Genomic DNA, 25,522 nt, shown 5'->3' with positions numbered 1-25,522 from the left:
TGGCTTAGATCAGCTAGTCAAGGAACCCACCAGAGGACAGGTGACTCTGGATTTAATTTTGTGCGGTACGCAGGACCTGGTTAGAGATGTAAACGTTACTGAGCCATTGGGGAACAGTGATCATGCTGCGATCCGTTTTGACGTGCACGTTGGGGGAAGAATACCAGGCAAATCTCTAACAAAAACCCTTGACTTCCGACGGGCGGACTTCCCTCAAATGAGGAGGCTGGTTAGAAGGAGGTTGAAAGGGAGGGTAAAAAGAGTCCAGTCTCTCCAGAGTGCATGGAGGCTGCTTAAAACAACAGTAATAGAGGCCCAGCAGAGGTGTATACCGCAAAGAAAGAAGGGTTCCACTAAATCCAGGAGAGTGCCCGCATGGCTAACCAGCCAAGTTAGAGAGGCTGTGAAGGGCAAGGAAGCTTCCTTCCGTAAATGGAAGTCTTGCCCTAATGAAGAGAATAAAAAGGAACATAAACTGTGGCAAAAGAAATGTAAGAAGGTGATAGGGGAGGCCAAGCGAGACTATGAGGAACGCATGGCCAGCAACATTAAGGGGAATAATAAAAGCTTCTTCAAATATGTTAGAAGCAGGAAACCCGCCAGAGAAGTGGTTGGCCCTCTGGATGGTGAGGGAGGGAAAGGGGAGATAAAAGGAGACTTAGAGATGGCAGAGAAATTAAATGAGTTCTTTGCATCTGTCTTCACGGCAGAAGACCTCGGGCAGATACCACTGCCCGAACGGCCCCTCCTGACCGAGGAGTTAAGTCAGATAGAGGTTAAAAGAGAAGATGTTTCAGACCTCATTGATAAATTAAAGATCAATAAGTCACCGGGCCCTGATGGCATACACCCAAGGGTTATTAAGGAATTGAAGAATGAAGTTGCAGATCTCTTGACTAAGGTATGCAACTTGTCCCTCAAAACAGCCACGGTACCAGAAGATTGGAGGATAGCAAATGTCACGCCTATTTTTAAAAAGGGAAAGAGGGGGGACCCGGGAAACTATAGGCCGGTCAGCCTAACATCCGTACCGGGTAAGATGGTGGAATGCCTCATCAAAGATAGGATCTCAAAACACATAGACGAACAGGCCTTGCTGAGGGAGAGTCAGCATGGCTTCTGTAAGGGTAAGTCTTGCCTCACAAACCTTATAGAATTCTTTGAAAAGGTCAACAGGCATGTGGATGCGGGAGAACCCGTGGACATTATATATCTGGACTTTCAGAAGGCATTTGACACGGTCCCTCACCAAAGGCTACTGAAAAAACTCCACAGTCAGGGAATTAGAGGACACGTCCTCTCGTGGATTGAGAACTGGTTGGAGGCCAGGAAGCAGAGAGTGGGTGTCAATGGGCAATTTTCACAATGGAGAGAGGTGAAAAGCGGTGTGCCCCAAGGATCTGTCCTGGGACCGGTGCTTTTCAACCTCTTCATAAATGACCTGGAGACAGGGTTGAGCAGTGAAGTGGCTAAGTTTGCAGATGACACCAAACTTTTCCGAGTGGTAAAGACCAGAAGTGATTGTGAGGAGCTCCAGAAGGATCTCTCGAGACTGGCAGAATGGGCAGCAAAATGGCAGATGCGCTTCAATGTCAGTAAGTGTAAAGTCATGCACATTGGGGCAAAAAATCAAAACTTTAGATATAGGCTGATGGGTTCTGAGCTGTCTGTGACAGATCAGGAGAGAGATCTTGGGGTGGTGGTGGACAGGTCGATGAAAGTGTCGACCCAATGTGCGGCGGCAGTGAAGAAGGCCAATTCTATGCTTGGGATCATTAGGAAGGGTATTGAGAACAAAACGGCTAATATTATAATGCCGTTGTACAAATCGATGGTAAGGCCACACCTGGAGTATTGTGTCCAGTTCTGGTCGCCGCATCTCAAAAAAGACATAGTGGAAATGGAGAAGGTGCAAAAGAGAGCGACTAAGCTGATTACGGGGCTGGGGCACCTTCCTTATGAGGAAAGGCTACGGCGTTTGGGCCTCTTCAGCCTAGAAAAGAGACGCTTGAGGGGGGACATGATTGAGACATACAAAATTATGCAGGGGATGGACAGAGTGGATAGGGAGATGCTCTTTACACTCTCACATAATACCAGAACCAGGGGACATCCACTAAAATTGAGTGTTGGGCGGGTTAGGACAGACAAAAGAAAATATTTCTTTACTCAGCGCGTGGTCAGTCTGTGGAACTCCTTGCCACAGGATGTGGTGCTGGCGTCTAGCCTAGACGCCTTTAAAAGTGGATTGGACGAGTTTCTGCAGGAAAAATCCATTATGGGGTACAAGCCATGATGTGTATGCGCAACCTCCTGATTTTAGGAATGGGTTAAGTCAGAATGCCAAATGTAGGGGAGAGCACCAGGACGAGGTCTCTTGTTATCTGGTGTGCTCCCTGGGGCATTTGGTGGGCCGCTGTGAGATACAGGAAGCTGGACTAGATGGGCCTATGGCCTGATCCAGTGGGGCTGTTCTTATGTTCTTATGTTCTTATGTTCTTATGTTCTTCTTCTTCTTATTATTATTATTATTATTATTATTATTATTATTATTATTATTATCCCTTTCATTCACAGAATCTTTCCCCAGAATCAGAGGCAAATTCTAATCACCATGTTGTAATGAAACAGGCAAAACGAAAATATTCTGATAAAGGTTTTATTAATGGTGCTCGTTCCCAGAAGCTCCAATGCAAAACTTGTTTATTTGCACTGTCCATTTCCCATGGTCTTGGTTCCATCTGGTTACACAAAACAGGAATTACTTTGAGAAACCTATATGTGAGGTCAACAGGAACTGTAGCAAAAGCAATTCTGCTGAACAAGTGCGTCAACATCTTCCCTCATATCAGTTTGGCACACTAGATAAGTGAAACATTGAGTTCCAGAGCAAATGGACTAAAGTCCACCTATGTGTCAGGGGCTGCAGGAGTAAGATCTGGACTCACACTTCACTGGTGTACGTCAGATGCATATGCTAAAATGATTAAAAACCCAAGTGTACACACACAGGGATATATGATGCTCTGATCACACACAATGTTTTAGACAGGCTTGGAGATTATGCTCTAGTGAAAACATCTGAGCACATGAAGAACTTCTTCATGTGGGGAGGGGGAGCTACTAAAGCTGAAATACAGAATGTTCAGAATCCAGTGCAAATTTCTTGGTCTTTCCAAAAATAGTGATATCTGATTTGGCTCACTTTTTTTTTTCTTTATTGAAAATTGTAAGCAAGTTGCACTCTTAGGGACAAGCTAGGCATGCACATAATCATGAAACGTAAACAGATGGGAGTTGCTTTTTACAAATAGCAAGAGGAGAGGCTAAGAAATCATTGTCTTCATCATAGTTTTGGTCCTGATTGCACTATCCCCCTGCGCACTCTTTTTCATTTAAAAAAAAACCTCAGTTGAAAGTCAATTGATTATTATTTAATCTAAAATTCGCATGGGGCCTCAAAATCAGGATCAAAACTGTGATGAGGCAACATGCTAACACTCCCTACCTCCAACATGGTTTCACCATTTTCACACAGCCCCCTATCACTTGCTGATTGTAAATAACCTCTTATTTGGCCATGTTGCATGACATGCATGCCTCATTTGGTCCTTACATCCCAAAAAGTTTACTTATAGATCAGAATGAGAGGGACGTGCAACAACGTGTCTGTAAAACGAGGGCATTTTTCAGGGCTCCAGCCCGCCTACATCAGCTTTGTAGTGCTTGTGTATGTGAGGGGTAGAGTTTCAGGAGTGTGAAAGGGCACTGTTTCTTTCTCCCTGGGACTTCCCTCTGCTGGGCTACACAGCACAAGGGTCAGGTTTGGGGGTGGCTATCAGCCCTCAACCAGAAAACTTGACAGTTGTAAAACAAGGAGGGAAAGTGAAGAGTGGGAGAGGAAAATTGTTCCTTTTCCTCTTTTCTTCCTTGTGAAACAGCCTTGTATACTGCAGGGAGTTTCAACCCCCATCCAGGATGCTCACTCCAAGGCAGCAATTTTCAATCACTGTGCCATGGCACACTGGTGTGCCACAAAAGGTCCGCAAGTGTGCCAGGAGAGTTTGGGGGAGGGTCATTTATTAATAGGGCCACTGGTGTATATGGGCCCACACCAGCAGTGCAGGGTGCCTTGTCAATTGTGAAAAAGCTGATGGTGTGCCTTGACGATTTTAGCAGTGTGCTGTGAGATGGAAAAGGTTGAAAATCACTGCTCTAAGCTATTCAGGGATTCAGCAGGCCAATTCCCTCTCTCCCATTGTCCTCCTTTTTCAATTGACATTCTACGTCTCTCCACTGTTCTAGGTCCTCAGCATTCTGCAGTCATTGAATCATGGTGTTTTGGATGCTCACAGGGTAGTTTTAAAAAAAATTTTACTTTTAATTGACAAATTTAGCTACTTCTGCTTACTGACAAAGTGCCATGAGTATGTAGAAACCACTGTTTTTGTTTAGCTTTGTTTTGCTTCCAGGCACTCAACCATATGGGTTCGCTGTTGGTGTATAGATGATGAGCTCATGACAATGATTCTTGCTTTAAGAATTTCCCACCTTCAAAAAGCTTTATCTTCTATGTTTTCACATGGGTAACAATTTTTCAGGCCCAACCCAAGCCTCCCCGGTGCCTGGGGCCAAGAAGGTCTAGCACTGTCTTCCCACCATTTGGGAGGCATTCATACCCCCTTCCCCCCCTTTCCTATTACCTTCATGGTGGCCACCACTCTCCCTTCCCCCACCACTCTTTTCAAACAGCTGGAGCAGGGATGGTCTGGCTGACTAGAGCAGATGCATTGTCCTATGAATGATGGTGGGTAGGGGTTGCAGGCTGAGATGTGGTCTGCAACCTGCTGTTGCCTGGCTTCCAGGGCCAATTGGACCACTGATCTCTTGTGTAAAAGGAAGAATGCCCTGGATGTCATGCAGAGGGCATCTTCATGGTTTATTCTGCTGCATTTTTAGCCCTGCTCAGATGTTAGCAGTGATGAGCGATCAGTCACACCCAATGCAGAGATGCAGCATAATCATCCATTTCAGTGGAGGCTGTTTTGAAGGGAATAAGGCCAGAGCAGCAATTCATGCAGACATGATAAGTAGCTTCATCTAACTGTGGCTGATTCTGGAATTGCTGTAAGGTTGCTGATTGGAAGGAGGCAAAACTAGAGCAGTGAATATGCAAAGATGCAGCAGGAAGCTCCCTTGGTGCTGTGGGTTTCCAGGAACTTTTATACATGTTTACTCCCAGGAGTAAGTCCCATGCCGTTGAACGAGGCTTACTCCCAGGTTATAAGACTGCAGCCCGAGTTATTTGATTTATTAATTACTGCTCTTTCATGTCTCCTTGTTTCCAGGAGTTCCCACCTTAAATATTTGGTGGCTGCTGGCATTTTACAGCATATGCCTTTGTTCTTGTTTAAGAATCTGTAACCTCCACTATTTTGTACATGTCATTACACTGAGTTACACATTGCTGCAATATGAGGTACGTATAAAATTAGTCAGAGGAAATTTGGAAATGTTGAAAAGGGGAAACTTTTGAGTAAAAGAAAGGGAGAACTAGTATGGGAATTTACACTGTGCCAATATAAAAAGGGGTTTTGCCATCCCCAAGCCTTGTCGAGAGGGCTGACCACTGTCCACTTCACTCCAGAATTTGAGCTGCAAGATACATAGCCATTCATCTCAGCATGTGGGCAAAGGTACTGTGTTGATTTGTTTTGCTGAGCAGTGAGGCATCAGTGCTCCAATTTCCTTCACAAAACTAATCCTTTGTGGGGAAAGGAAGAAAAGGCAGGGATAGGTTCAGCACAACAATGGATGATTGCTGAGTGAATCAGGAAATTTGACATTTGAGCAGCATGAACCAAAAGGTTAAAGGAAATGGTAATTCCAAAGTGAAATGAAGGTTGCTTGATAAAAGAATCCTTTTCCATGGCATGGAACCTGAGGAGGAAAATGCCAGTATCAAAGCAACAGCAGAAGAAATCTCAAGAGGGAAAAGGAAAGGCTATTTGGTCCACTGTGTTTCAGGTAGACATGCTTCCCTCAAGGGCCAGCTAAGTGAAGCAGTGTGTTCCCAGTTATCTCAGAGATGGTAGGGAAAGCTGTTTTGCTTTGCCTTGCCAGCGTTCTGAGAAGTCTCTACTCAAACAGCACTGAGTCATTTAACTTTCCACTGCATCATTGTTTTCCCCTATTGTTTTTTCTTTAACAGCATGCAGTAGGACTGTACACACCTACCAAGCTGAGCGAAAACCACCAGATTGTGGTCCACCAGGGGGCTAGTAATCATCCTGTTAGCAGAATACAAAAAGCAGGGTGATTGTCAAGCACCTGGCAAGCCACACAACTGGGTAGGTGCAGTTCAGCTTTGTAGGTCACAAGTTGTGTAAGCCTCATATTACCATGTTGCCTCTGGTCCTTCAGGTTTTGCACATTTTTTGAAGAACAAAAACTTGTAAACAGAGATTATGGTGGGACGAGTATGTAATATGTACCATGAGCAACGATGGCTATCTTGTACCACTTCAGTCTTGAAGAAACAATTGTTTCTAAGCAGGGTCAGGCCTGGTTAGTACTTGAATTGGAGACCGCCTGGGAATACCGGGTGCAGTAGGCTTATACCATAATCTTTCGAGACTGAAGGTTGCCAACCAAGTTGGGTTGCTGAACAGGAGATGAAGCAGGTGACCAGGCTATACACAACGCCAGGTGGGCGCCAAATTTACTTGTGCAGAAGGAGGTTAGAATATGGAAGCCATATGAGAACTTTAAATCTTTTTTTTTTTTTTGGCCTTCCAGAATATTACTGGAAATTTTGCTAATGTGATTCATGGTCTGAATGCAAACCACCTGAACAATGTGGTTATCCAAAGGAGCAAACGGATGATTCTAGATACCTTAGGAGTTGGGCTGCTGGGCACCAAGACAGATGTCTTTCAAAAAGCAACACACTACAGTAAGGTATGTTGTTCAAAATGTGCATTACGTAGCGGATGTGATTATTTTGAAAAATGAATTCAGACAAATGCAGGAAGGTGGGTGGGAATCTCCTTTAGATCAGATTTAACTTGGCTGAGGACAGGGCTGCATGTAATCTAGGCTACATCTATGTATATATAAAAATGAATGTCAACACCCAGCCCAAATCCCTGAACCTAGAAACAAGAATTTTAGGAAGTATATTCCTTCCATGATGTAAGGACCCACTAAGAAGGGATTTTTAGAAATTCAATCCCTAAGGGGCCGGGGTGAAAAGGGGTCAAATGTGTTTTCACTGATTCATCCATGTCTCTTAGGCCCAATATCAAATTGGTTTTCACACCCTAATCAACCCCTAAAGGGGCAAATCTAAATTTGGGGGTGGATTATAGAACCCTTTCTGTTACTTAGGTCTGGCTAGCTGGCTTTTCTCCAGGGTTACTGCCTGAGAGAGGCTTGCAATCTACATGGCAACTGAGGCCAGGCTGGCCCTTTTAACTCCACCCTTTTTAAGTTGGTAGTAACAGTAAAATAATAGAAAAATAACAGTCATTTTAGTGTTTACTCTGAACAGTAAAATGAAGTGTATTTCTGGCTCAATGCAAAGTTCTGCTACCCCAAGATTTTGCCAAGCCTTTTTCCTGAAAACTTGTGCTATTGCCAGCCCTTGCTCTATCCCTGTGTTCCAGTGAGAGGAGAGTTAGTGAGGGGCACTGGCTTGAGAGTTTTGTGGCGCAACGGCACCAGGCTGTGAGTAAAGGCCCTCCACAGGAACATAATTGACATAAAACATAGCATAGTGTTTACTGGCTATCCTCGGGGGCAGTTGGTGTTCATACCATGCACACCATCAGAAGACCCCTTTGAATTCAAGAGGATGCAGTTCCCCCTCAAGATCTACTTTGCTATGACCATCAGTAAGGCCTAGGGGCAGTTGCCAAAGGTGGCAGGAATTGACTTGAAGGAGGATTGCTTCTCACAGGAGCAGTTCTACATAGCCTGCTCCAGAGTACATTTTAATTGTTCATTGCAATCAAAAGCTTATTGGAGTAAAAATAAATTTAAAGTAGTTCAAGACTGTAGCGAAGCGCAGGTATCATGCTAGTTTATATACAGAGAGAGAGAGTTGTGCACCAGAATTAACCCAAATGCTATGTCAAGTAAAAATAAATTTTACAACCTGCATAAATTCTGCACATCAGTAAATGTACCTAAACATTTTGCAGAATTGCTTATAACTGCTTACCTTGCACAACTGATTCTTATTTATGCTTACCACAAGAAGGAAACTATGCAGAGCATCAACGTTCTTGCTCCTAACCACTGCAAATCTTCCCAAACCACTTTCTCTCCCATCCACCCTCCTCCCGGGATGTATAGATTTCACTACATATTATCCACACACAATTTCAAAGGCTTGGAGGGATGGATGAGGTTTGTTTGAAAAGCAAACCTCACCACCAATTCTTGAGCTGCAGTCCAGTCCAGTCTTCTTTTAGCTTCATAAATGAGACAACTGCTGTGCAGATCAGCAAATCAGATGCTGACTCATCTGTCAGTCAAGCTCCTCTGTCAGGATTCAGGCAAGCAGCTGTCATTACTTTTTAAAGAACCACATTAATGTTCATGCATCTATCTGTTCATTTAGCAGCTTATTAATAGAAAGGAAAATGTGGGTTTTTTTTTTAAACAGAGTGCAAAATTGTGCTAATATCACAAGCTATGCACAGCTCATTTCTGTTTCAAACTTGCAGAATCTGTTTTTTTTTTTTTTCTTTTCTTTTTTTCAAAGTTCAGGCCTAAAGAAAAAGAGATACATTTGGATTTAACACAGTGGGGGCATCACACTGAACTCAATCCCACAATAGTTGACACACTGTGTTAGGAAAACAATCTAGCCAGACTGAGTACTTTTAACATGCTGCTAAGTTCAATGGGCCTTACTTCCTAATATTCATGCTTATGACTGTAGCTTTAAGCATGTGAATGTGTCCTAAAAGATAGTGTATAAATATTTTGAATAAATAAAAATATGCCATATACTTAACTCCATCACTGAACTCCATGGGGCATAAAAAAAAATCACCTTGGATTATGATGCCAAGGTGTCTTAAAGGTGCTAGAGAACTTTTTTCAACAATCTTATTACACACATACTCAGGAGTACACTCTGCTAACCTCAGCAGCAAGAGTCCAGATGTTCTTTGCCAAACTGTCAATTCAGCTGTGACATTTTACAGCAATTCTTGCCTGCGATTATTTCACTGTAAATTTTCACAATGTTATCCTTTGCTCCCCTGCAATTCATCTTTGCAAAAACTAATGTTATGTCAATGATATGAATCTCTGTGTGTCTTATAAAACTCATGGACCCTGAAAAGCATTTAGTTAGATTGCAGTTTTTTATGTCTCAAAATCAATATTAAAACAATGTCAAATTATTCCAGATCTACAGCTCTGATACATCCAGTTCTGTTTGGGCTCATCCAGACCTCAGGCTGCCTGCCCTCTATGCAGCTTTTGTGAATGGTGTAGCGGTAAGGAGCTCTACTGAATACTAGATCCATTTATTGAAATGAAATGCATTGTGGACACGTTAAGGACTAGATTTCTGTTGCAGTGTACACAGCAAATGAAAGCAAAAAGAGTATGAATGAAAAACAAAGGCAGGATCTAAAGAGGTACTCTAGGCATGCCCAAGGGTTTGGGCATGAACATGGGGGTTATTTTTGCATTTTTACCTTTGGATAGTACATCCCTGTGCCATACCCCAAACTGCTCTTGAAAGCCCCCTCACTTTCAGAAGTGACTCACCATGTGGCATGGAGAGCCAAGCCCAAGCCCTTCTGGGTAGATAGAGCTAAGTGCTTCTTTGGAGCCTGGCCATGGAGGATGCACATGGCTCTCATATGTAGAAATAATATGTACCATGTTTCCCTGAAAATAAGACACTGTCTTATATTTCTTTTGGCTCAAAAAAACACACTAGGTCTTTTTTTTTTTTTTAATGTACAACAATCCATAGTCATTCATGTACAAAAATATCCCCTCAGCACCCAGGAGGATGCCTGCCTGCCTGCCTGCCTATCTACTCAGAAGTCAGTCCCTTTATAGTTAATGGTACTTACTCCCTGGAAGGTGTGGAGAGCCTCAGAGCCTGGTAGGCAGAGTTGCTTCGCTTGCTGCTTTCCTCCTCAGCGCCCTCTGCCCAAGGCAGCACAGCAGAAGCTTTCTAGGTGGCACACGGGAGTGCAGCATTCCCAGTCATGTTGTCCACCCGCTGCACCTGAGGACCCCTCCCACCCACCCCCCTGCCCTGATCACAACTAGGTCTTATTTCACGGTAGGTCTTATATTTCAGCAATTCTCAAAAAACACACTAGGTCTTATTTTCGGGGTAGGTCTTATTTTCAGGGAAACACAGTAATAGTTCCATGTTTGTTGTATTATCATGACAATATGAAATACTAGTTGCATATCTTCCATTTTAAACATGTATGTAATTGGCAAAACATCAAAAAGCATTGGAAGGGAGTGGTAGTGGTAAATTTGCTATTCAACATGAGGCTTCCTTTGATGGTGGCCAGAACTGGCAATCAAACTGAGATCTGTTACCAGTATTCTCAGAGTCATACTACACACAGTACTGAAGTGCCTTTGTGCTTCTCTGCATTTTTAAATTAAAATACTTGAAGGATTGATGAGGATTGGGGTTGTAGTAGGGGTGAGAGGTATTTTAACCTCCCCCCTCTATACACACTGCAGTCCCAACAAAAGTTCCCCCACGCACACTACCCTGGGAATGAAGCTGTTAAGTGGTGCCATCGGAGGGAGAAGCTGATCGAAACAGGAAAAAGGATAAATTTTCAGCAGAAATGAAGTGCAGAGATAGAACGGGTTCTAACTACCATCTCCCTGCATGCCAGGGCCCCAATCCTGACATTCCCCCATGACTCTTTAATTTGGTCAAGACCAGAAGCAAAAATGACAAATTTAACATTATGTGTCTTTTTACCCTCAATACCAGAAACAATGAGATGCCCTGTAATGAGACTTGAAAGATCCATGATTATGATATTTCACATTGAAAACAAACAAAAAGTTACAGACAGAGGGAAAGACAGGAAACGGATCAGGACCTCAGCACTAGGAGAGGTGGGGAGGCAGGGCAGCTTAATCTTATAAGAACAGCCCCACTGGATCAGGCCATAGGCCCATCTAGTCCAGCTTCCTGTATCTCACAGCGGCCCACCAAATGCCCCAGAGAGCACACCAGATAACAAGAGACCTCATCCTGGTGCCCTCCCCTGCATCTGGCATTCTGACATAGCCCATTTCTAAAATCAGGAGATTTCTAAAATTTAGAAATCTAAAATTTCTAAAACAAGCGCGTACACATCATGGCTTCTACCCCATAATGGATTTTTCCTCCAGAAACGTGTCCAATCCCGTTTTAAAGACGTCCAGGCCAGTCAGCATCACCACATCCTGTGGCAAGGAGTTCCACAGACCAACCACACTCTGAGTAAAGAAATATTTTCTTTTGTCTGTTCTAACTCTCCCAACACCCAATTTTACTGGATGTCCCCTGGTTCTGGTGTTATGTGAGAGTGTAAAGAGCATCTCCCGATCCACTCTGTCCATCCCCTGCATAATTTTGTATGTCTCAATCATGTCGTCCCCCCCCAGGCGTCTCTTTTCTAGGCTGAAGAGGCCCAAACGCCATCTGGCGTTTTCTTTTTTTCCCATGTTGTTTTTGCAATTAAATCCCTCCCCCAGCTGCAGTCTGTGGAAAAGCATACAGACATCTGCCACCCACAGTTCTCCCTATCAGTCTAGTTTGGTCTTCAGAATCTAGAGGTCCCCTAGGAAACTGTCCAGGTTGCCTCTTTATTATTAGCATTGGCCTTGACAGGGTTATATGTGAATTATATTTTAAGTAAACATGCACACAAATTATTACTTATATGCTATTCAACTGTCTTGGGATATGTTCATGTTGTTAAAAGGAAACTCTTGAAATCAGACTTTCTCAATGTTATTAATCAATGTAACAGTTATCCAGTGGATATAACATAAAATAAAATGGGAGGGGCGGAAATAGGGAGGTCTCTGTCCTGAAACATTTATAACCTGGATTTCAATAATGGAGAAAATAAAGCCTGAGGAGGGAACAGAGGAAGAGTTAAATATCACATTGGGTTTTGATTTAAAACCAGGGTATTTTTTTTCTCCCTTGAAAAGATTCACTCCATGGACTTTGATGATACATGGCATCCAACAACACACCCATCTGGGGCAGTGTTGCCTGCTCTTCTGGCTATCTCAGAAACTCTCCCTAAGAAGCAAAAGGTGTCTGGCCTTGATCTGCTTTTGGCTTTCAATGTAGGAATTGAAGTACAAGGTCGACTGATGCATTTTTCCAAGGAAGCCAGCAATGTTCCTAAAAGGTACGTTTTAAAAAACAGCACACAGCTAACTTTGTTGTCAGATGAAGGAGGGATCTGAACGCAAACATATCGTCTTTAGCAAGTCACTCTCAGACATACCAACCTATCTGCAGCATAGAAACAAAAGTAACTGACAGCACAATCCCATGCATGCCTGCTCAGCAGCAAGTCTGAATAAGCCATTTCTGCCCAACGTTGCATATACACTACAGCGTCTAAATGTATACATCTGTGGGCTGGCCAAAAATGGGTTAAGTTTAGTGGGACTTCCTCCATGTAAGTGTGTGCCCAAACATATTAGGATAAGCATTTTGCACAAAAACCAATATGAATGAAGGAAAGGGCATGATTCCAGCCAAAATCAAAATACTCCCAACTCTTGGGTATTTCCATGAGACAGAACTAAATGTATGTTTAGCACCTTTTCAATGTTATTGTTTTACTGTAGCACACCATCTTCTCTATGGTTGCCTTCTGCTACTTTTTAAATATTTGCAACTGAAATTTTATAGAAATTTCTATTGCAAGAAATCCAAAATATTGCAGAAAACAGAACAAATGTCCCACAGTTAAAATATTCTAGCTGCTCAAAAAAGATCTCCCTGGAAGAGACAAAGTGCAACATACTGTAACTCCATAATTAAAATATTCTTTCCTGTACATGTCCAAAATCAATTACTTTTTGTGTTTTTTACAACAAAAAGCACTGTACCTAAACTTTTTAGCACTGTACCTAAACTTTCAAGAGCAAAGAGCTGCAACAGTTTGCCTTACAAGGATGAAATGGCAACTGCCTTATGGGTAAACCAAGCTCCTGCTGATCTCAGCAGTGGCAACCAACTCTTGTGGTTGCTTCTTTAACTCTGCTAAAAGACTGATGTTGTTGTGGACTTTCCTCAGGTTTCACCCACCATCCATACTTGGCACCATGGGAAGTGCTGCAGCCGCTGCCAAACTCATGGGTCTCAATCAGTTCAAGTGTAAGGAAGCGCTGGCTATTGCTGCATCTTATGCTGGTGCTCCACTGGCCAATGCAGCCACACAAACGAAACCTCTTCACATGGGCAATGCAAGCAGACATGGCTTGGAGGCGGCCATCTTGGCATCCTTGGGCCTTCAAGCAAGCAAGCTCATACTGGACCTGGAGTCGGGCTTTGGGGCCTTTTACACGGACTACTCACCTCAGACTCTGCCAAGTTTACAGTCGTACTCATGGCTTCTGCATCAACAAGATGTAGCTATCAAGAGCTTTCCAGCACACCTGGGGACACACTGGATGGCAGAGGCAGCCCTGGCCGTAAGGAAGCACCTTGCACAGGCTGGTGAGTCCCTGCCCATTGGCAGTCTAAAGACAATTGTGCTTAATGTTCCAGATGTTAGATATGTGAACAGGCCATTCCCTACCTCAGAACACGAAGCCAGGCACTCTTTTCAGTTTGTTGCATGCACTGCCCTGCTTGACGGCTACATCTCCATGGAGTCATTCAAACAGCAGAACATCTCCAGGCCAGAGTTAAGTGAACTGCTCAGAAAGACACACCTGGAACACTCTCCCGACAACAAGCCCAGCTTCAACGACCTATACTGTGAGATGATCATCACCCTCCAAGATGGAGCTGTGTTGTCAGAGCGTTGTGACACATTCTATGGACACTGGAGAAAGCCACTAAAGAAGGTGGATTTGGTGAAAAAATTCCAGTCCAATGCTTATGCTGTTCTCTCAAAGAAAGCCACTGAAAACATTGTGGAAATAGTGGACAATTTAGAAAAACTAGAAGACTGCAGCGTATTGACCTCACTTCTTCAAGGAGGCGAATCAACAAAAGATCAGTTAAAGAGCAGAAGTAGCTCATTTTGAAGAAGAAAAAAAACTCCTTAAATGTGCATCGTTCCAATAACTTGAAGTACTTTTCAAGAGGCATTTTGTTAGTAGTAATATTTTTCAAGATTCTCCTAGGATCGACAAGCTGCAGTTCTACAAAGTAAACCAAAGGATCCCCCAAAACCAACATGTTCTTCTGTGTGCTCAAAGGGACTTTAGGATTGTATTTTCCACGTTGCCCCCCACCCCGCTATACAGTAAGCCACTTCTGAATATCCCTTCTGTTTCAAAAGGAAAAATGGAACTTAACAGTGTCTACCTTTCTGCTGGATTGTGGCCCAACATCTGTTACATACCAATAATGGAGAAAAGAAAACAGGTAGATCTCTAATTTCAAATTAAAATCTACTTGTGCACCAAAGGTGGGGAAATATGGCCCCCTGCCTGTATAGCAGGCACAATAATATATTCTCTCTTTGTATTTCTTCTCAAACTATATTTTCCTGTAACAGGTATGTATAATACAATATAATTATTATGTCTAAGTGATTTTGAAAATTAGCTTTTGTACAACATTGTAGTTTTAAATCATTTGTCTTTTTGCAAAGATGCTAGAAATAAAAAGCTTGGAGACTGCTTATATATTGCATCCCTCTGACTGTACTAGAACAGTGTTTCCCAGACTGTGGGTCAGGACCCACCAGTGGGTTGCAAGCTGATTGTTGGTGGGCTGTGAAAAGTTTCTGAAATAGTAAAAAAAACAAAAAAACTTTGCAAGCACCCTTGCCCAGTTTGCAGAAGAAAATTGTAGCAGTGGGAAATCTGGAGTAGCAGACCAATTTTATTCATTCTAATCAATCACACTCCACTACACTCGTTATACATTTACTAGCAGCCTCCAAGTGCAAAATTAACATAATCCATCCTTATGCAAGTTTGAGGACTTCACTGACCATTGTTCCAATTCCATCAAAAATTTCATGCAAAGGAGCCTTGCACATGAAAGCACAAGTAGTGACTATTCTGTTGGTAGTATCCACATGGGCTTCATTCACATCTTTGCATATATGCTTGCACCCAAGTTCTTCTATAGCAGATGCTGTTTCAGCATCAGGAAACCTGTGGGTTGGAAAAAACATAAGGAGAACTGAAATTTCATCTCCATGTGGGGAAAAGACAGTTCTAGTCGGGTACTTATAGAACAATCCTAGTCTACCCAGAAGCAAACTCATTGGGACTTACTCCCAGATAAGGGTGTTATATGATTGCAAACAGAGATAGATCTCTATTCAAGTGTTATTTCTACCACCCTACATGGAGGATTGGACCCCAAGAAAATATAAGAGATGAAAGCCTTCAAGGGAGTCATTAGACCACGATAGCTTTTAAAGATCCTGCTGGATTATGTAGAGATGTCTGATGAGCCTATGAAACAGTACATTTTGTAGCTTTAAACCAAAGCAAGAAGTGAGGCTGTAGCACATTTTTGCCTCTCTGGCTGATTTTTCAGCATTAATTTCTCCAAGTCTCTCCCCAGAAGACACTACCTCTGTTCAGTCTTCCTTCCTCTTGAAGGACTCTACTCTAATGTCTTCAATTCCTTTACTTGGGGGGGGGGGACGGACAGTACTGGGGAAACATTGGGAGCACCATTACCAATACACATTATTATGTTTACACCTACACCTTAAAGATGAATGTGACAAATACCATATAGGGACAAAAAGACACAGACTTTCAACAAACAGCCAGAGTTGGCTGCAGCTCCTTGTCAATAGTACACTTAGAGTTAACCACACTTTGCATTGTGGAATGCATTTTGTGGTTAGTTTTTATAAAGTTCTAGACAATAACTTTTGAAGCACAATAAAACAGGGGACAAAGATGAGGAGGACATACCAAATCATTAACTGCTTCTCTTACCTTCCATCTACATTTTTATTGTGGCCAACTGTGACTTCACAACCTGGGAAGACTTTAGCTGCTAGCACAGGGGAGATGCAGCACAAGCCGATGGGTTTCTTTGCAGTATGGAAAGCCTTAAGGGTGGACTTCACAAGTTCATTGACAGTGCAGTCCTTTCCCTCCACTGCCCAGGAACACAGGTTCTTAGCTACACCAAAGCCACCTTGGAAGAGAAAAACAAAACAAAATACAGATTTACTTAAAGTTGAAGAAGTCTCCCCTTAAGTAAGACTGCCTTCCACTAGAACAGATGGCACAAATTGCCCACATCAGTGGGATCCTAAGGACTAAAAGCCACCACAATCCACTGCTCTGCATCAACATGTTCGATACTCAATATGTGTACATCTCATGTATATTTGCAACCCCTTCAGTATCTCAGAAGGGATGGGGGTGGAGAAGCAGCATACATGCAAAAAGGTTTTGAATAAAATCCCTCTAAGTCAGTGACCAGGACAGACAACACATCCAGGCTGGCTAACTAATTTACACATAATATAAGAGTCTTATAGCACCTTAGAACAGTGTTTCTCAAACTGTGGGTCAAGACCCACCCACTAGGTGGATCACAAGCCAATTTCAGGTGGGTTCCCATTCATTTCAATATTTTATTTTTAATATATTAGACTTGATGCTACTATGGTATGTGACTGCATTTGGGGAAATATGACAGATCTGTACTTTGAACAGGCCTCTATGTATATGCTTTTTTAACAATGATAGTAAATGGGGCTTACTCCTGGGTAAATGTGGGTAGGATTGCAGCCTAGGATTGTAAAAAAATTTCCTGCTTGATGTCATTTCTGGCCATGACATCACTTCCAGTGGGTCCTGACAGATATTTGTTCTAAAAAGTGGGTCCCGGTAATAAAAGTTTGAGAACCACTGCCTTAGAGACTAGCAGAGCTACTGCAGCACAAGCTTTAGTAAGCTAGAGTATTAAATGCACCTTATCAAGTGGACTTGCTGATGGACACCTTTTTAAGTCTAACAGTACATTCCTATACAGGTTTACTCAGAAGTCAGTCCTATTGTGTTCATTAGAGTTAACAGCCAAGCGAGTGTGCATTGGATTGCAGCCAAGTGCAATCTAAGTGATTCTACCTACACTACAAGCTTCTGGTAGTTTTATGCCCAGTTAATTATTGCAGTTTCCCACGAATTGTATGATTTGGAGTTTCGTGAGATTGCCAACAATTTTCAGTTGGAGAACCTTTGCTCTTGTCAGGAAACTACAGTTCCCAATGTCTCCTAGGAAGAGGAGAGGCTGTTGAAACCAGTTTAAATTCAGATGTTTATTGCCCTAAGATGCAATATAAATATTTGCTTTGTCCAAATGAGAAGACAGCATTTGAATTTGTATTGCCAATGTCACTCTGTCAGAGCAGGAGTCTCCAAACCCTAACCTGGGGGCCAGGTACAGTCCACGGTGAGCCTTTAGCTGGCAGGTAGCCAGCCTCTGGCCCGGAGAGCTCTGACCCACTCAACTGAACATGACCAGAGCTATGTTCTGGTTGCACCTGGAGGGTGTTCTGAGGACCAGGGATGTTGCACGAGCCTCCCTGGCCCTCAGAATGCCTTTTAAAGGCCTAAAACATCCCTTCCTGGTTTCCCCCCAAAAAACAGAAGTAACTTTTTGTGCCTCTGAAGGTCTTAGAAGGCTTTCTGAGGGTCAAGAAGGCCTCCCCAGCCCTCAGAACATGCTCTGGGTGTTTCTTGTGATGTGCTGGTTCTGAGATATTTACTCCTATATATTTAAGTAAGCTGCTTGGGAGGTTGGGGAATGGGGGTCCATTTGAGTGTGTGCTTTATTTCTGCGGTGTGTGTTGGTGCTTGGAGAAATCCTGAAAATTTGAGCCCATTCATTTATTCGTTCATCAAAATTGTATCTATATTGTATTTCTTTAAATGTTATATATAAACATTTTTTCCAGCCCTCAACACCATCCCAGATCTTTGATATAGCCCTCTGGCCAAAAAGTTCGGAGACCTCTGTTTTAAAGTGTTGAGTTCTGCTTCCTCTGGCATTGCCTTGTCCCCAAAAGGTACTCACAGAAGGGCAATTTTCAAATATATCTAAATGAAGATCCTGAAGCTTGAAGGGTCATGTCTACGCAATCTGCCTCTCCTCTAGGATGATAGCAAAGATTCAGAGTTTATGGAAACAATAGGGCTATTCACAAATTATGCTGTGCCCAGGAAACCTGGGTTCATTTTTTACAGATCAACACTCCATGAACACTATATGCAGAGTGGACTCGCAATGCATGTGAATAACTATATACAGAATAACTGTATCCAGATACAGAATAACTGTGTCCAGGCACAAACTAACAATGGATTGCACTCAGGTAAACAGACTTATCTCGATACAGTTTAACATGTGAATAGCCAGATGGTGTTCTGGGGTTTCTGCAAAAGAAAGGCAGGGATCAGGGCCTGGATAATTCTCTCATCCACAGTGTTGAACAAGGGAAAGAAACTCTCCCAGCTGCTGTAATTGTTTGGCTTCAAGGAATTTGAGATTGCGAACGTTCCTTGAAATAAGCACAGTGAGGCTCACAACCAGAAATGTTGCATCTAAGTTAGGAATGTCAAATATAAGGCCTGCAGGCCAGATGTAGACCCCAGAAGCTCTTTATCTGGTTCCCATAATAATTGGACCCTCCCAAAGTCATCCCTTTCAGCAGTGCCACTTCGGCTGAGGCAGTGGTAGGGCGAGATGGAAAAAGTCCTCAGAAGGCAAGGAGTGTTATGGAAGAAGGAAGAGACCAAGAGCCATGAGAGAGGGAGACACTGCCAAGGTGCTGGGAGAGCCCAATCATCACAAAGACCACCCTTTCAGCAGCAGCACCACTTCTGCTGACGCCTCACTTCACAGACCACATCTCAGCTGCTGAACTGCTAGGTGACACTGTGGCAGAAGCCATGCTGCTGAAAGGGTGACCCATGTGATAATTGGGCTCTCCCAACATGATAATTGGGCTTTCATATCTTGAAAAGGATCAATATTTGCACATTTTCTCTTCAGTCTTCTGCAGTATCTATGCGAGAAACAAGTGTTTATTTCTGACTGTCATCTGCTTAAGGACATCACTTTCTGCTTAATGAGGTCACTTCCAGCACTCAGCAGGTGCCATGAATGCTATTCGGCCCACAATACGAAATGAATTTTGACACCCCTGGTCTAAAGTTACACTGGAATGGGGGAATCTTGAGTCAATGGAAATATTATTTTAACAATGATAGTAAATGGGACTTACTACTGGGTAAGTTTGGATAGGATTGCAGCCTAGGATTTTAAAAAATTTACCTGAGTAAGGTAAGCAGCCCTGCAATGAAGCTACTCACCAAAAGGTTGGTGGTAAGGAAAAGGCGCTCGCAAAGGGTGCGCAGCCTTCCATGAGCTGCCTGGGCCGATCCTGCGGAGCACAGCTCCGCAGATCCTCCTCCCGGCCATCCCCCAGCATGCCTCCACCCGCCCTCTCTCCGCCCCCGCCAGCCTCCCCCCTCCTCGGATTGCCTCCTCCCTGCCCCCCGCCTCCCGTTCTGCTGCTCTGCCATCTGGGAAACCGCCAAGCCACAGGAGCTGGCTGACTGCCCCACGCTAGCCATGCACCAGCTGGTGCTGACTTAGCACCAGCGGGAGCCCGGCAGTGAGCCCTTATGGCAAGTTTGCGACTGTGGTCGGCGGCATGGCTCCGTGCTGCCGACCACAGGATTGGGCTCTAAGTGATTTAGGTAAAACGCTGGCTGCATAGCCCACCTTCCAGTCCTCTTTCTCTGTAAATAATGGGGTTACAGGGTGGCTTTTTAATTTTTTTAATGAAATGTGGAAAGGCTCAAATATCCTGAGAACTGCCCCCCATTGCTATAAACAGAAAAAGGAATCCAGTACATTAAGTATGTATTCAGAGAAAACACCTTTTCGCAAGGACAAAGAGAAGGATTCAAGTGATGACAAAGTTTCATGACCAATAAAAAACAAAGAAAAAACCCAATGACAATTATAGCAATTAAAAACACTAAATTAAAATCCACAGACAAAAACTCCCCACCACTCACCAGGGAAAATGACTGCATCAAATTCACAGTCTTTCAACTCTGCCAAATCCTGGATGTTTCCTCTTGCAAGCCTGGCACTTTCAACTAAAACATTTCTCTTTTCATCACTTGGATTGCCTTTTAAGTGATCTATAACATGCATTTGCTCAATATTTGGTGCAAATATCTTTACCTGAAAACAAATGCACATAAACAATCACTGTAAATGCACACAAGGAACAGATACAAAGCAGCACATTTACCAGTTGTAAATATCAAGTTTAGGTTTGTAGAATTCCAAGAGAATTTTCAGCATTTGTTTAGAGCAGGGGTCTCCAAACCCCAGCCTGGGGGCCAGATGTGGCCTGTGGTGAGCCTCTATCTGGCCCACAGCCAGCCTCTTGTCCCTTGAAAGCCCCTGGCCCACTTTGCCGAACATGATTGGAACTGTGCTCTGGTTGCATCTGGAGGGTGTTCTAAGGGCCAGAGAGGTTGAATGAATCAGCCCATTCATTCATTTATTCACACATCTAAGTTCCATCTCTAATTTATTTATATAAATTTTATATTTACATTTTTTTCGGCCCTCAAAACCATGCCAGACATTTGATGTGGCTCTCTGGCCAAAAAGTTTGGAGACCTCTGATTTAGAGTATTTTACATAGCAGACTCACACATTTTTAGAAGTCTTTTAAACTGAATTAAAGCCTAGGCACAAATAATTTCCCCAAAAAATATTTTGATTGCCTTGTAGAATAAATACCTTTATTGTGTGTTTAATTCTAATGTTTCAATCCAAACCAGCAATCCTATGAAAGTTTACTTAGAAGTAAGTCCCACTGTGTTTAATGGGGTTTAATCTCAGGAAAGTGTATATATGGTTGTAGTCCTAGAAACTTGCTTGAAGCAAGTCCCAATACTATCAGTGAGATTTAATTCTGAATAAATATGAATAGGATTACCTATTTTACAACGCTTTAGGTTGTAACTTTTTTGTTAAATATTACTGTTTTGTTTTGTTAAATATTACTTCAAAGAACCAGTGGCTCTTTAACAAAACAAATGTTTTGTTAAATATTACTTCAAAGAACCAGTGGCTCTATATTTGTATTCTTTAATTTAAGCCTAGCTTATATTTCTAAGTTCAAATAACTGGAATTAGGAACATACATAGCTTTTCATATCAGGAGAATATTTATAGAAGATGCTGCCAGGCTACTGAGTCTGTTATTCTGATATACTTCACACTAAATCAAATGAATGAACTGAACAAAAACATGTTTTCCTTTTGTGTTATACTTGCAAGCTTTTACAAATAAGTTAACAATATTGCAATTATTTTATTAAGGTTCATCTATAGCCAGGTGGTGTCTGTTTTAAACCTCCCACACCCTAAAGTATATTTCAACTGAATGGCATAAGGTCACTGTTATTTAAGCAATTAAGATCACAACCTTATGTGTGTCTACTCAGAAGTCCCATTGTCTTCAGTAGGGCTTACTCCTAGGAAAGGGTGCATAGGATTGCAGCCTAAGTAAATTCATTGGAACTGAGGGTTCAATCCTATCCAATCTTCCAGTATTGATGCAGCCATGGGCATGCACTGCATCCTGTAGTGCAAGGGGGGGCAGTCATGGAGATCGCCTCAAGATAAAGAAACATTTGTTCCCTTACCTCAGGGTTGCATTGCAGCTGCTTTGGCACTGGAAAGTTGGATGGGATGGCCCTTAGGCCCTGGTAAGGGTGGAATTGCAACCTAACTCAGACTAAAGAAGAAGTCTAATGTTCATACAATGGCCACCAGTTCCTCTATAAAGCATAATAGGCCTTCTTAACTTTTGTTACTACTTTTTCTCCCTACTACAGCCTTACATTAACCCTGCTGCCTGTTTGGAAATAACATACTGCAGTGACACTACAGCAGCTTTCTGAAAAGTACTTCAGAGAATTTCCAGCTTATAGTGATCCTCACCAGAGTTATGACACAAACTACAATAAGCCACAATCTCAATGCAGAATGGAAGGAGGGGGGGATTCCTCTTAAGCCCCTTGTGGTAGCTCAGGATCTCAACGAGAGGCTCTTTGCTTGACCTTGAAAATGCCCTGGGAGAAGAGCAAGCGGATTTTGGCTTCGGAGCACCAAATCATTTAACGGGGAGGGGAAGAAAAGGGCTGGCTTTGTCCCGCGATCGCCTGGAGAAGAGGATGGGGCTCAGAGGCTGCAGTGCTATCCACACTTTCTTGGGAGTAAGCACCACTGACTATAATGGGACTTACTTCTGAGTAGACATGCATAGGCTAGGGCTCTGAGGCTGCAGTGCTTGCCACACTTACCTAGGAGTAAGCCCCACTGACTATAATGGGACTTACTTCTAAGTAGGCAGGCCTAGGATAGGGCTCTGAGTTCCCGGCCAGCTCACCTCTGCCCCAGCCCGGCTGAGATGAACCAAGACCGCCGAGGCCTCGTGGATCTCGCTGCCGTCGAAGACGCCGCAGCCAGCAAGGATCAGGGCCACCCGCTTCCCCATGCTGCTCTTCCGCCGCGGCTGCTCTCGAGCTGGCCCAGGCCGCGCCTGGCACGCCCCTTGCAGCTGCTCCGAAGAAGGAAAGTGACGCCGCCTTCTCCGCCTTGACCAAGCGGGAAGCGTGTCGCTCAGCCCAGATTGGCAGCCCGAGGAGGCGAGGTGTGTTTAGGCGGGGCTGAGCCCGCCATCCTAGCCACACTGACCTGGGAGTAAGCCACACTGACTATAATGGGACTTACTTCTGAGTAGACAGGCATAGGCTTGGGCTCTGAAGCTCCCACTATTCATAAGGGGCTCCTTCCCAAGAAAATGTGCGCTTGCACCCACCTATGTTTGCGTGTACATGCGCACCGACGTGGGAGAAAGCATAGTGGGGTTTCCTTCCGAGTAAACGTGCATAGACTCCTTACTTACTGCGAGCTGCACCCGTGAATCGCGTCTGTGGAAGGAGAAGGGGGGGGAGTGCCAGTGGTCATGGGTTTAGGGGCCAATCTCATACACACCGACCTGGGAGTGAGGCTGCAATCCCATCCACACTTTCCTGGGAGTAAGCTCCATTGACTTTAATGGGGCTTACTTCTGAGTAGACGGGCATAGGATTGGGATGAGTCACAGTGAAATCAATGCGCGATGGTAGTATGTTCCCTTTGCATGCGTGAGTTCAGTGCATGAACCATCTCAGAGCCCAATCCTATGCCCGTCTACTCAGAAGTAAATCTCATTATAGTCTATGGGGTTTATTCCCAGGTGAGTGTGGATATGATTGAGCTCTCAGACTGCCGAAGGATGATAGCTGGTACAGGCACGCACACTTTCCAGGCACTGTGGGAAGACTCACTTCCAGGTCATTGTGCACAGGCTTACCACAGAATCATATACATGTCTGCTCAGAAGAAAGTGCAACGGGAGCTGCTTCCAGGTAAGGGTGTCCAAGACTGCAGCCGGAGAACCCTTTTTTTTGGTGGCACAAACTTCCATATTCCAGAGTCCAGTTTATCACATGCACAAAATTAAGAACATAAGAACAGCCCCACTGGATCAGGCCATAGGGCCATCTAGTCCAGCTTCCTGTATCTCACAGCGGCCCACCAAATGCCCCAGGGAGCACACCAGATAACAAGAGACCTCATCCTGGTGCCCTCCCTTGCATCTGGCATTCTGACATAACCCATTTCTAAAATCAGGAGGTTGCGCATACACATCGTGGCTTGTACCCCGTAATGGATTTTTCCTCCAGAAACTTGTCCAATTCCCTTTTAAAGGCGTCTAGGCTAGATGCCAGCACCACATCCTGTGGCAAGGAGTTCCATAGACCGACCACACGCTGAGTAAAGAAATATTTTCTTTTGTCTGTCCTAACCCGCCCAACACTCAATTTTAGTGGATGTCCCCTGGTTCTGGTATTATGTGAGAGTGTAAAGAGCATCTCCCTATCCACTCTGTCCATCCCCTGCATAATTTTGTATGTCTCAATCATGTCCCCCTCAGGCGTCTCTTTTCTAGGCTGAAGAGGCCCAAACGCCGTAGCCTTTCCTCATAAGGAAGGTGCCCCAGCCCCGTAATCATCTTAGTCGCTCTCTTTTGCACCTTTTCCATTTCCACTATGTCTTTTTTGAGATGTGGTGACCAGAACTGGACACAATACTCCAGGTGTGGCCTTACCATAGATTTGTACAACGGCATTATAATATTAGCCGTTTTGTTCTCAATACCCTTCCTAATGATCCCAAGCATAGAATTGGTCTTCTTCACTGCCACCGCACATTGGGTCGACACTTTCATTGACCTGTCCACCACTACCCCAAGATCTCTCTCCTGATCTGTCACAGACAGCTCAGAACCCATCAGCCTATATCTAAAGTTTTGATTTTTTGCCCCAATGTGCATGACTTTACACTTACTGACATTGAAGCACATCTGCCATTTTGCTGCCCATTCTGCCAGTCTGGAGAGATCCTTCTGGAGCTCCTCACAATCACTTCTGGTCTTCACCACTCTGAAAAGTTTGGTGTCGTCTGCAAACTTAGCCACCTCACTGCTCAACCCTGTCTCCAGGTCATTTATGAAGAGGTTGAAAAGCACCGGTCCCAGGACAGATCCTTGGGGCACACCGCTTTTCACCTCTCTCCATTGTGAAAATTGCCCATTGACACCCACTCTCTGCTTCCTGGCCTCCAACCAGTTCTCAATCCATGAGAGGACCTGTCCTCTAATTCCCTGACTGTGGAGTTTTTTCAGTAGCCTTTGGTGAGGGACCGCGTCGAACGCCTTCTGAAAGTCCAGATATATAATGTCCACGGGTTCTCCCGCATCCACATGCCTGTTGACCTTTTCAAAGAATTCTATAAGGTTTGTGAGGCAAGACTTACCCTTACAGAAGCCATGCTGACTCTCCCTCAGCAAGGCCTGTTCGTCTATGTGTTTTGAAGCAAGCAAAATTATTAAATGCATTAACTCAGGGGTGGGCAAACGTTCAACTTTAGGGATCCTGGACCTTTAACTGTATAGAAGAGGGAATTTCAGCAGCTGCAGCTTTTTGTCTCACAGAAGACAAGTGCACCTGCTGAAATTCCCACTCCTACACAATGGTTAAAGGTCCAGGATCCCTAAAGTTGAACGTTTGCCCACCCCTGCTTAACTCATCAGAGGAGGTGGCCTCTAGCCGCTGAAAACTGGTGTCACAGAACCTGGGTGACCAGCTGTGCTCTTTTTCAGCCTCATATCCTGAAAAAGAACTT

General features: G+C 43.8%; 2 protein-coding genes across 2 annotated transcripts; one reads left to right on the top strand and one right to left on the bottom strand.

The window, feature by feature from the left end:
- The first annotated feature begins 5,684 nt into the window (after positions 1-5,684).
- ACOD1 (aconitate decarboxylase 1) lies at positions 5,685-14,286 on the top strand. The gene is made up of 5 exons (XM_066621356.1): positions 5,685-5,696; positions 6,799-6,960; positions 9,426-9,515; positions 12,223-12,428; positions 13,329-14,286. Exons 1-5 carry the CDS (start codon positions 5,685-5,687, stop codon positions 14,284-14,286), a joined length of 1,428 nt encoding a protein of 475 aa, XP_066477453.1.
- Positions 14,287-15,071: 785 nt separating this feature from the next.
- Positions 15,072-22,863, bottom strand: LOC136644847 (glutamine amidotransferase-like class 1 domain-containing protein 3, mitochondrial). Its single transcript, XM_066621024.1, has 4 exons — positions 22,680-22,863; positions 20,281-20,452; positions 16,174-16,378; positions 15,072-15,369 (listed from the first exon to the last, which is right to left on the bottom strand). The coding sequence occupies exons 1-4, from the start codon at positions 22,785-22,787 to the stop codon at positions 15,177-15,179; spliced, it is 678 nt and encodes a 225-aa protein (XP_066477121.1). The 5' UTR covers positions 22,788-22,863; the 3' UTR covers positions 15,072-15,176.
- Positions 22,864-25,522: the final 2,659 nt, after the last annotated feature.

The sequence above is a fragment of the Tiliqua scincoides genome, chromosome 3 (assembly GCF_035046505.1).
Source record: "Tiliqua scincoides isolate rTilSci1 chromosome 3, rTilSci1.hap2, whole genome shotgun sequence".
In the NCBI taxonomy this organism is placed as follows: Eukaryota; Metazoa; Chordata; class Lepidosauria; order Squamata; family Scincidae; genus Tiliqua; species Tiliqua scincoides.
The sequence above is the reverse complement of the archived record's forward strand: the minus strand, read 5'-3'. Positions and strand labels throughout refer to the sequence as shown.

Coding starts and splice junctions, on each gene's coding strand:
- ACOD1 (XM_066621356.1), top strand. Junction 9,516..12,222: donor CTTTTGTGAATGGTGTAGCG/GTAAGGAGCTCT, acceptor TCCCTTGAAAAG/ATTCACTCCATGGACTTTGA. Junction 12,429..13,328: donor GCCAGCAATGTTCCTAAAAG/GTACGTTTTAAA, acceptor GACTTTCCTCAG/GTTTCACCCACCATCCATAC.
- LOC136644847 (XM_066621024.1), bottom strand. CDS start 22,787: ATGGGGAAGCGGGTGGCCCTGATCCTTGCTGGCTGCGGCGTCTTCGAC. Junction 20,453..22,679: donor TCAGCCGGGCTGGGGCAGAG/GTGAGCTGGCCG, acceptor ATTTGTTTTCAG/GTAAAGATATTTGCACCAAA. Junction 16,379..20,280: donor TGATGCAGTCATTTTCCCTG/GTGAGTGGTGGG, acceptor TTCTCTTCCAAG/GTGGCTTTGGTGTAGCTAAG.